The sequence below is a fragment of the Aulonocara stuartgranti genome (genome assembly GCF_965226115.1).
Source record: "Aulonocara stuartgranti genome assembly, chromosome: 5".
Classification (NCBI taxonomy): Eukaryota; Metazoa; Chordata; class Actinopteri; order Cichliformes; family Cichlidae; genus Aulonocara; species Aulonocara stuartgranti.
In genome coordinates, this window is record NC_138943.1 from 19,219,686 (window position 1) to 19,230,542 (window position 10,857).

General features: G+C 44.1%; 1 protein-coding gene across 1 annotated transcript; it reads right to left on the reverse strand.

Moving 5' to 3' along the window:
• Nucleotides 1-2,613: 2,613 nt before the first annotated feature.
• LOC309707368 (uncharacterized protein) lies at nucleotides 2,614-9,047 on the reverse strand (the record flags this gene model as incomplete). The annotated part of the gene is made up of 2 exons (XM_082534680.1): nucleotides 2,614-2,751; nucleotides 2,828-9,047. One exon carries the CDS (start codon nucleotides 9,045-9,047, stop codon nucleotides 2,988-2,990), a length of 6,060 nt encoding a protein of 2,019 aa, XP_082390806.1. The 3' UTR covers nucleotides 2,614-2,751; nucleotides 2,828-2,987.
• Between the last annotated feature and the right edge of the window lie 1,810 nt (nucleotides 9,048-10,857).

Below are 10,857 nucleotides of genomic sequence, written 5' to 3' on the forward strand. Positions count from 1 at the left end.
GCATTGGACTGCCATTACCTCATAAGACTTTGTTGTTACACTTTCTCTTACCGTACATTACTAAATCTCCATTTGCACTATTTGCCTATTTGCACTACTCTGCCTGGTTTACACTCAATGTCACTTACCCATTATATTGTATATTGTATAGCTTTCTTGTTATATGTAAAATTGTATTTATTTAAATTTTTACTTTTTAATTATTTTACTTGCATTTTTAATCACTTTTATATTTAAATATATTTAAATGTTCATTTGCTATTTATCTAGGGATTGAGAGTAACGCAATTTCTATTCTCTGTATGTCCTGTACATGTGGCAGAATCGACAAATAAAGTTGACTTTGACTTTGACTTTGAGATGACACCACCGTCATTGGGCTCATCTCTGACGGGGATGAGTCTGCCTACAGGAGGGAGGTTGAACGTCTGGTGTCTTGGTGCAGCCACAACAACCTGGTGCTGAATGCCCAGAAGACAGTGGAGATTATTGTGGACTTCAGGAAGCACACAGCCCCACTCCCCCCCATCATCCTGACTGACACCCCCATCACCTCTGTGGACTCATTCCGCTTCCTGGGTACCACCATCACCCAGGACCTGAAGTGGGAGCCCACCATCACCTCCGTCATTAAGAAAGCCCAGCAGAGGATGTACTTCCTGAGGCAGCTGAAGAAATTCAACCTGCCAACACGGACGATGATGCAATTCTACACTGCAATCATCGAGTCCATCCTCACCTCCTCCATCACCGTGTGGTACGCTGGAGCCACTATCAGGGACAAACAGAGACTGCAGCGTGTTGTGCGCTCTGCTGAGAAGGTGATTGGCTGCAGACTCCCATCTCTGCAGGACCTGTACACCTCCAGGACACTGCGGCGTGCAGCCCGGATCTCAGCTGACCCTTCTCACCCTGGACACAGTCTGTTTGACCTGCTCCCCTCAGGCAGGAGGCTCCGGTCCATTCGCACCAGAACCTCTCGCCACAAGAACAGTTTCTTCCCCTCTGCTGTTGGACACATGAACAATAACCACATGACTGTCCCCGCCACTAACACATGACCCTACGCTGTGTCACTGCATCATTTCATGTCTGGCACTGATCACCACCTGCACTCATGTATATATCTTTCTACGTAGCACTCTTAATTCTTATTCTCATGTATATATCTCATGTATATCTCATGCACATATCTTTCTTTCTACATAGCACTTTAATTCTTATTGTCTGCACTGAAGCACCGCAGCAATTTCCTAATGTTGTAAACCTCAACATCTGGCAATAAACCCATTCTGATTCTGATTCTGATTCTGAGACGTAGACATGACAACCCGAACTTGACAACGTAAGACACAGACATGAAACACATGAAGAGCAGGGGAGACTTAACATAGTTGGAAACACGAGGGGGAAATAATAAGAACTAGAAACAAATGATAACATGATAACAAATGAACTTAGGAAACCTGAACTGTATGTAGCGCCTCTACTCAGGACCAGTACACTCTCACTTCAAATAGAGACCCTAGACATCTTACTAGGTTCAGGAGGAGGTTTTGTTTTGGGGACTCACAAAAGGAGTTGGCTTGGAAGTGAATAACTGGGACCTTTATTGCCTCAGTACCATTTATATACATATACAACACAATAACCCAAATTGCACACTAATAGTGCATTTTAAAGGTGAATACATGTAAAACAAAACAAAATAAAGACATTTAAATGGAAGATTTATACTGAACAGTATCAGAGCTCTTGGGAATGAATGAAACAGATTAAAGTGTTCCTGTTGTGAAGTTTGAATTGTCCAGTCTGAATTGTCCTTTAAAGTCGTTGAAAACCCAAACAGGTGTACTGTAGGGGGAATTGTCAGTGTGCAAACCCTATTATCCGGGTAGGAAAAGTAGTGCATAGGGCTTATCTGTAATCCAGGGTTGCTTGAATCAGTTTCTCAGGCAAATCCCACAATCCGATCGCATGGCTGGCCACACCATTTCACGATCATCCAGGATCTCATTTGGGCTGTTCTCGCCGTCAGTGGTTCTCCAGAATTCTTCTAGTAGTTCAAAAAAAACCAATCTACACAAACAGTGCAGAACAATCAATTTCTTTTCCCATTTTGTGTTCTTAACATGAGCTCATTAACTTCTTTTCCAAATGTATTAATCACAAATGGCATTCCCTTTAGCTTTACCAAGTTACAAGAGTTACAGTAACTTGTTTGTACCAGTATCAACAATTTTATCAAAATTACATCACAACAAAGAACATCAGCAGCTTAAACTGTAATGTAAACAGTCATAGCAATGAAAGCGACATTCATCCTTAAGGCTTACAAGCAAATGTAACTTAATTCAGTGCAAATACTATTAAACTTGAAATATGCTCATATCTATTAAGACATAACCATTCTAATATAAACAGAGCTATTGCTTCTACTTGAATACCTCCCCGATCGGAATATGGCTTCAGCGGGGTGGGGTGGCTAACAGCTATTAGCAGCTAGCATCGTTTAGCTCAAAGCATTCAACACTTATAACACACTGTAAAGAACAACAGGAGAAGTGAAAACAACACGCCAGATTCTCATAGCTCCCGATTGGTTTTTGTTCAAAGGTTTCTGAGCTGAATCGGCTAGTGAAATACATTATCTAACTTAACAGGTAGCTAACGAAAGCACGTGACTCACCGGGATTTTCAGACACAAATAACTTGACAGACGTTATTCCCTTTGTGGTCAGAGTTCGGGGCCTAATAAAAGAGTACCTTATTAGCATTTATACGTAAAACAATCTGGTCTCATTAACCGGGTTGCAGTATTGCATACCAAGATACTTTTTCCATGCGCTCCGACACGTACTTGACCGCCATCAGAGGGAAGATCTCACAGGAAGAGAGAGGTAATACTTCCTGTGCACTAGACACAAGGTCGTCAGAACACAAGACTGCATCACAGCGCCCCCTTGTGACAATAACAGGCTATAGCCTTAGATTACAAAAAGGGATTTTGCAGCCCTGTATTTCACATGGGTTACACCCTCCCCCTTTGACCCAGCATGAGCCCCTTCATGCGTCACGCTGTGGTCTACAGATGAACTCTCATAGTCACCTATTGTATAAAGTGCTTGGTTAAAGCTCTCTATGAGGCTCTGCGCAAAGGAAATTAAGGGATTTCCCAACTCAGGATAATGGAAGCGCCTTGGTGGTCGACGTGTCCTTTCTGACTTACGAACATGGTCATTTTTTTCTCCACTGTCAACAGTTTCCTTATGCTCCAGAGCTACCTCAGGGGTTTGTGGGTTCAGATCAATGGTTTCCGTAGCTATAGGAGCCTCTACATCAATGGACGGTACATCAATGCTGTCTTCGGCCACAGCTGATTTTTGATTAGTCATAGTTGGTAAAGTTACATCGTCTTCAGTAGGGTGTTGCTCAGCCACAACATCTGGCTCCTCTCCTTCAGGAGGTACCCCTACAGGCTCTGCAGGCAGCAAAGGGGAGCTGCCTCTGCAAGGCTCATTCTGAGGCTGAGGGTTTACACAGTCTGCTGGCGTAGCTGGTATACAACTACCCTCCGGTACTGTTTTTCCGGTTTGCTGTCGTCTCTTCGGGATTTCAAACACCTGAACCAACTTTCCAGGAATGACAGAAGACTGCCTAGGATAGACAGGTGAGTCGTCTTCAGATTCTGATTGCTCCTCCAGTAACAGAGGCTGACTGCGCCTCGTTCTTGGCCTGCAACTCTTTGGCTTGACCTGGTCAACTTCCTCAGCTTCAGATAAGTCACCACAAGGGAGTAAGAGATCCCTGTGAAGAGTTCGAATAGGACCATCTCCATTCATAGGCTGTACAACATACACAGGTAGGTCTACCATCTTTTCCACCACTCTGTACATGGTTGACTCCCACTTATCTGCAAGTTTGTGTTTATTCCGAAGTCGCAGGTTCCGCACTAGCACTTGATCACCTTTCTCCAAAGTTGACTCCCTGACAGTTTTGTCAAAACGGCGTTTATTCCGTTCAGCAACCTTCTGAGAGTTTTTGGCAGCGATCTGATAGCTCTCTTGAAGGCGAGCCTTCAGAGCTCTCACATACTGAGAGTGAGATGTAGGAGAGCCATCTTTAACTGGCAGGCAGAATGCAATATCCACGGGAAGCCTCGGCTGGCGACCAAACATTAACTCGTATGGGCTAAACCCAGTGGTCTCGTTCTTGGTGCAATTATAGGCATGAGTTAGTGGTTTCACATAATCGCGCCAATGAGTTTTCTCTTTGTCTCGTAGAGTTCCTAACATGCCAAGAAGAGTTCGGTTGAACCGTTCAACTGGGTTTCCCCGTGGATGATAAGGACTGGTGCGCACCTTCGTGATACCAGCTAGGGCACAGAGCTCTTTAATGAGTTGTGACTCAAAATCCCTGCCCTGATCACTAAGCAGGCGCTCAGGAAAACCATAATGCACCAGAAACTGCTCCCAAAGACACTTCGCAACTGTTGTAGCCTTTTGGTCTTTTGTTGGCATAGCAACAGCGTATTTGGTGAAATGATCAGTTATGACCAGAATGTCTTTGGTGTTGTGACTGTCAGGCTCCAAGGATAAATAGTCCATGCATACCAGTTCCATGGGACGGGTTGTTTGGATACTCACAAGAGGTGCTGCTCTTTCAGGAAGAGTCTTTCTTCTAACACAACGTCCGCAAGACTTAATCTTTCTCTCTACATCAGTTGCCATTTTAGGCCAATAAAATCTTGACCTAACCAAGTCGAGGGTTCTTTCCAAACCCATATGCCCCATGTCGTCATGAAGGCAAGTGAGAATGGTGGACCTTAAAGACTCAGGGACGACAAGCTGAAAGGTGACATTTTCACCTGATTTGCGGGTTCTGTAGAGGAGACCATTTTTCAGTTCCAAACGTTTCCACTCTTTGAGCATTAGTTTAAGCTCTAAGGATGCAGAGTTCGGATTGGAATTTGCTTCACCTCCATTTTCTAACATGTTGACCACATACCCAATAATTGGGTCAGACCTCTGATGCTGTTGGAGTTCTACCTCACTATAGGTAGGTATGACAGAACAACCTAATGTTCCATCATCTGCGTAGACGTCTGGCACCGCATCGGTATGTAGAGCAAGGGACTCTACCAAAGTGATAGAAGGTAGGCTATTGTCAGATTCACCTAAGAGATGACGGTGGCACAAGACACTGAATGTGTCAGCTGTCACATCTTGTCTGTTGGGAGATGAAGAGAGATGATGGGAAGCGAATTGTTTCATTCGCTCTTTTTCTTCAAGAGAAGCATAGTCATCATCCACAGTATCATGTGGCCGCCTAGAGAGGCCATCTGCATCTTGATTGCTCTTACCAGCACGATACTTAATATTAAAGTCGAAGGTGGAGAGAGCGGCCAACCAGCGGTAGCTGGCAGCATCGAGCTTGGCTGACTTCAAAACATAGGTCAATGGGTTGTTGTCCGTTAAAACCGTGAATGTGTTCTCGTAGAGATAATCTTGGAACTTCTCTACAATGGACCACTTTAATGCAAGAAATTCCAGTTTATGAGCTGGATACCGCTTTTCACTGGGTGAAAGTCCTCTACTTGCGTAGGCAATAACCCTCACTTCACCATCCTGTTCTTGATACAAGGCTGCCCCTAACCCAGAGGTGCTCGCATCAGTATGGAGGACGTATGGTAATTTTGGGTTAGCATATCCAAGCACTGGAGCTGATGTCAGTTTCTCTATGATTACCTCAAAAGCTTCCTGACAAGCAGGTGTCCAACGGCTGGAAAGAGGCTCTTTAGGGTTCAAGTATCCGCTAGGACCGGGTGTCACCTTTCTGCCCTTCCTGTATGGTGGGTAGCCTTTGGTAAGATCATTCAGGGGTTTGACAATTTTTGAATAGTCCTTCACAAACCGTCGATAGTACCCTGCAAAGCCTAGGAAAGACTTGAGGTCACTGAGCGTCTGGGGTCTTGGCCAGGTTTTGAGAGCTCTGACCTTCTCAGGATCGGTCTCTACACCTTTGGTAGACACGATGTGTCCTAGGTATCGCACAGAACTTTGGAAGAAGGAGCACTTTTTGGGAGAAAGTTTCAACCCATATTCTCTCAGTTGCTGAAGGACACGTAGAAGCCTGGTTTCATGTTCCTCCAAAGTGCTGGAGAACACGATGATGTCATCTATGAACACCAGAACTTCTTTCAGATTGAGGCTGCCCATACACCGTTCCATTAAGCGCTGGAAGGTGCTGGGAGCGTTGGTGATCCCCTGGGGCATACGGTTAAACTCGTAAAATCCCAAGGGGCACACAAAAGCTGTCTTGGGCTTATCACATTCCTCCATCTCAATCTGGTAATAACCAGACTTGAGATCCATTACTGAAAACCATTTGGATCCAGCAAGGGCTGAGAAAGCCTCTTCAAGGTTTGGAAGTGCGTACGCATCTCGTATTGTTAACGCATTGAGCTTACGATAATCAATACAAAGACGGACCTCTCCATTCTTCTTTTTAACCACCACAATCGGTGAAGCATAAGGGGACTCTGATTCACGGATTACTCCTGCATCAAGGAGTGCTTGCAAGTGCTTCCTCACAGCTTCATAATCATTTGGGTGGATTGGCCTGGACTTTTGCTTAAAGGGTGCTTCGTCCTTTAAGTTTATGTGATGTTTGACTTTAGATACATGTCCAAGATCCAAATCATGCTGGGCAAAAACATCAGCATAGGCACTTAGACGCTGGGTAACCCTCTCTTTCCACTCCTGCGGGAGGGGAGAATTGCCAAAGTCAAATGTCAAATCTGGGTGAGCAGGTTCATCAACTGGCTGTGCAGTAACATTACAACATTTCACAGTGTCATCCTTTTTGGTTGAAATGGGTGATTCGTCATATATCTTTGCAGGACTATGGAGCTCTGCAATGACACATCTAGAAGGCAGTGTTACGTCATGCTCAGTTTCATTTCTCACCCATATAGGTAACCTATGAGGATGCTTCTTGGGCAAAGTGACAAGACAGCACTCCACAAAAATCCCCCCTGGTAAGGTGGATGTCGTTGGCTGTTCAACAATGGCACATTCACCAGCACTGCTGGATCTGACACAGCCTTCAAGGAGGACCCTCCCTTGAGCTGGTACTACGTGTTGCACCTTGCCCTTAAGAGTTACAAAGCCATCGTTTCCGGCTAGGTTTATCTCTCTCCTGACCTTGAGTGTACGGAGGATCTGCCTGTAGCCATAGACCGACGACAAATCATTGGGATCTTTACCTTGACAATATTCGTCGTACAGAACATCAAGTGCATTTGTCCCAATCAGCACAGGCAAGTCACAGTTAGAGCGTAAGTCAGGTACTACTAAAGCAAGGCTAGAAACCTCAGGCTCAGTTTCAATAAAGCTTTTTGGAAACTTAAGGCTGATGGGTATGTATCCCAAGTAAGGAACATTTTGGCCACTAGCAGCCTCAACATCCAGGCCACTGATAGGCTGAATGGGATGTTCTGAAAGATTGGTGTTGTAAAATGAAGCGGACACTGTGGTCACTTGAGACCCAGTGTCAAGGAGACAACTGCAATTGACTCCCGACACGGTAACATTTGCTGTACATTTCTGTCCTACAAGTCCCTTGGGTAACCTAATCTGGGGTCGTGCTGCACGAGAGAGAGAAGATACTTTGCTCTGAGGTTCCGGTTTGGGACGTTCATGATTACTTTCAGTTCCTGGTAGTCCCTCCCCAGAAACTGATTTTAGTTTAAAGCTGACATATTCTGTTCCTCCCAGACTTGTAGTTTTTTGGTTGAACTCCTTACGTTTCATTTCAACTAGTTCAGGGTTTGGTTCATTGCTGCAAGAGGGAGCAATATGACCATCCTCGCCGCACCTGAAGCAGTACCATGGGCGTGGCTTCTTAGTGGGCTTAGTCTCACTTGGGTCAGATTTCTCTTTAGGAAGAATCTTGAACTTAGGTTTGGTTTTCTTATTTGGCTTGTCAGAGTTCTGGCTTGAACTGTCAATAGCTGATGCTTTCAGTGAAGCCACTTGGGCTTGTAGCTTTGCAAGTTTCCTTTCTAACTTATGTGCATCAAAAGGCACTAGCCTATCATTAACAGCTGATACGTCTGTATCATCAGTGACATACTCTCCTACTTCAAGGGAGTTCAAATGTGCCTTAGGTTTAGAAATGCCTAAGTGCTGTTTCATTCGGCTGGACTTTGCCGCTTGCCGGTCCTCCTCAGTACGTAGCATGAGGAGCAACTCTGGAAATGAAGGTGGCTTGTCCTTCTTCTGCTCAAGCTGCAAGGTTGTGATCAAGCTGTTGTTCCAGCAACCTCTACAAAACTGTTTAAGCAGTTGGCGATCTGAATCATTTGTAGTGATGCCACCTCTTTTAATGACTTTACTCAGGGTTATCTGCAACCGCTGTAAATAGGCAGAAGGCTTTTCACCTGAGTTCTGGTTTGTGCTCAGGAATTTGGCAAAAAGCTCATCCCCATCATCAACAGTACCATACGCTGAGTCAAGAAGGCTGAGATAGTCATGGGGAGAAGCGTTATGACCAAGGTGCTTTACAATGTTAGCAGCTGGTGGAAGAAGGCTCTCAACTATTTTCCTTACCATATGTTTGTCAGATATGGTACAATCTATGAGGTGGAATTCAACATTGTTGCGCCACGTATCATAATCAGCTTCGAAAGTAGAGCAAGGGGTTTTCCCCGAGAAGGGCCTGAGCTTTGCATGACCTTGAGAAGGCATTTCATTGTTCTTAATGACATGCTCAACTACTACTCTCTGTACTTCAGGTGTAGTGAGCTGTTCAGGTGGTAAGTAGATAGTGGTTTTTCTGTGCGAGGGAGTCACTTCTACACTTGGAGAGGATGAGTGAGAGTCATGCTCAGGCAAGTGGGTTAAATCACTGCCCAGTTTAAGAGGACTTTGATGCTCTATGATGGCTGGTTCATCTTGGTCTGTGTCACTAGTGAGCTGCAGATTCTGATTAGGCACTGTTACATTTGGCCCAACTGCGGGATCACTCTCAGTGGACTTCTTCATTCTGGCCAGCTCAGCTAGTAAAACCTTCTCAAAATCTGCACCACTCAGTTTAGCAAGCCCTTTCAGTTCAGTTAGGTAAGAATGGGTTAAACATGAACCCCTGTCTGCAGCATACAGCGCAGACAGAAGCTGGATATGATGGACAACACTTGGGTTACGGCTTTGTCTTTTGCAAGGCAAGCTATCCTTAAGGAACTGGACTGGTTCACCTGATTGGAACTCCACAATGGCTGTGTTTTTAAACTGTGCCTCTGTGCTAGTTACTTTGATTACTCTTCCAATAGAACCAAACTGCCCTAAGTAATCAATAACCTCATTGTCAACCTCATCGCCTGTTAACCCTCCTACTAGGACAGAGTTAGGTACTTTGACACCTTCACTTTGGATTACATCCATGTTGTCTTATTGCTCCAACCCAGAATGTCATGGACAATTGTAATGATTTGACCCAAAAGGCATGAAAGCACCAGTTGCTCAACTTCCAAAATAAAAGGAATTAAACCTCCTGGCTGGCTCGCCACGTTTTGTGTAGCGCCTCTACTCAGGACCAGTACACTCTCACTTCAAATAGAGACCCTAGACATCTTACTAGGTTCAGGAGGAGGTTTTGTTTTGGGGACTCACAAAAGGAGTTGGCTTGGAAGTGAATAACTGGGACCTTTATTGCCTCAGTACCATTTATATACATATACAACACAATAACCCAAATTGCACACTAATAGTGCATTTTAAAGGTGAATACATGTAAAACAAAACAAAATAAAGACATTTAAATGGAAGATTTATACTGAACAGTATCAGAGCTCTTGGGAATGAATGAAACAGATTAAAGTGTTCCTGTTGTGAAGTTTGAATTGTCCAGTCTGAATTGTCCTTTAAAGTCGTTGAAAACCCAAACAGGTGTACTGTAGGGGGAATTGTCAGTGTGCAAACCCTATTATCCGGGTAGGAAAAGTAGTGCATAGGGCTTATCTGTAATCCAGGGTTGCTTGAATCAGTTTCTCAGGCAAATCCCACAATCCGATCGCATGGCTGGCCACACCATTTCACGATCATCCAGGATCTCATTTGGGCTGTTCTCGCCGTCAGTGGTTCTCCAGAATTCTTCTAGTAGTTCAAAAAAAACCAATCTACACAAACAGTGCAGAACAATCAATTTCTTTTCCCATTTTGTGTTCTTAACATGAGCTCATTAACTTCTTTTCCAAATGTATTAATCACAAATGGCATTCCCTTTAGCTTTACCAAGTTACAAGAGTTACAGTAACTTGTTTGTACCAGTATCAACAATTTTATCAAAATTACATCACAACAAAGAACATCAGCAGCTTAAACTGTAATGTAAACAGTCATAGCAATGAAAGCGACATTCATCCTTAAGGCTTACAAGCAAATGTAACTTAATTCAGTGCAAATACTATTAAACTTGAAATATGCTCATATCTATTAAGACATAACCATTCTAATATAAACAGAGCTATTGCTTCTACTTGAATACCTCCCCGATCGGAATATGGCTTCAGCGGGGTGGGGTGGCTAACAGCTATTAGCAGCTAGCATCGCATCTAGCATCGGCATCGTTTAGCTCAAAGCATTCAACACTTATAACACACTGTAAAGAACAACAGGAGAAGTGAAAACAACACGCCAGATTCTCATAGCTCCCGATTGGTTTTTGTTCAAAGGTTTCTGAGCTGAATCGGCTAGTGAAATACATTATCTAACTTAACAGGTAGCTAACGAAAGCACGTGACTCACCGGGATTTTCAGACACAAATAACTTGACAGACGTTATTCCCTTTGTGGTCAG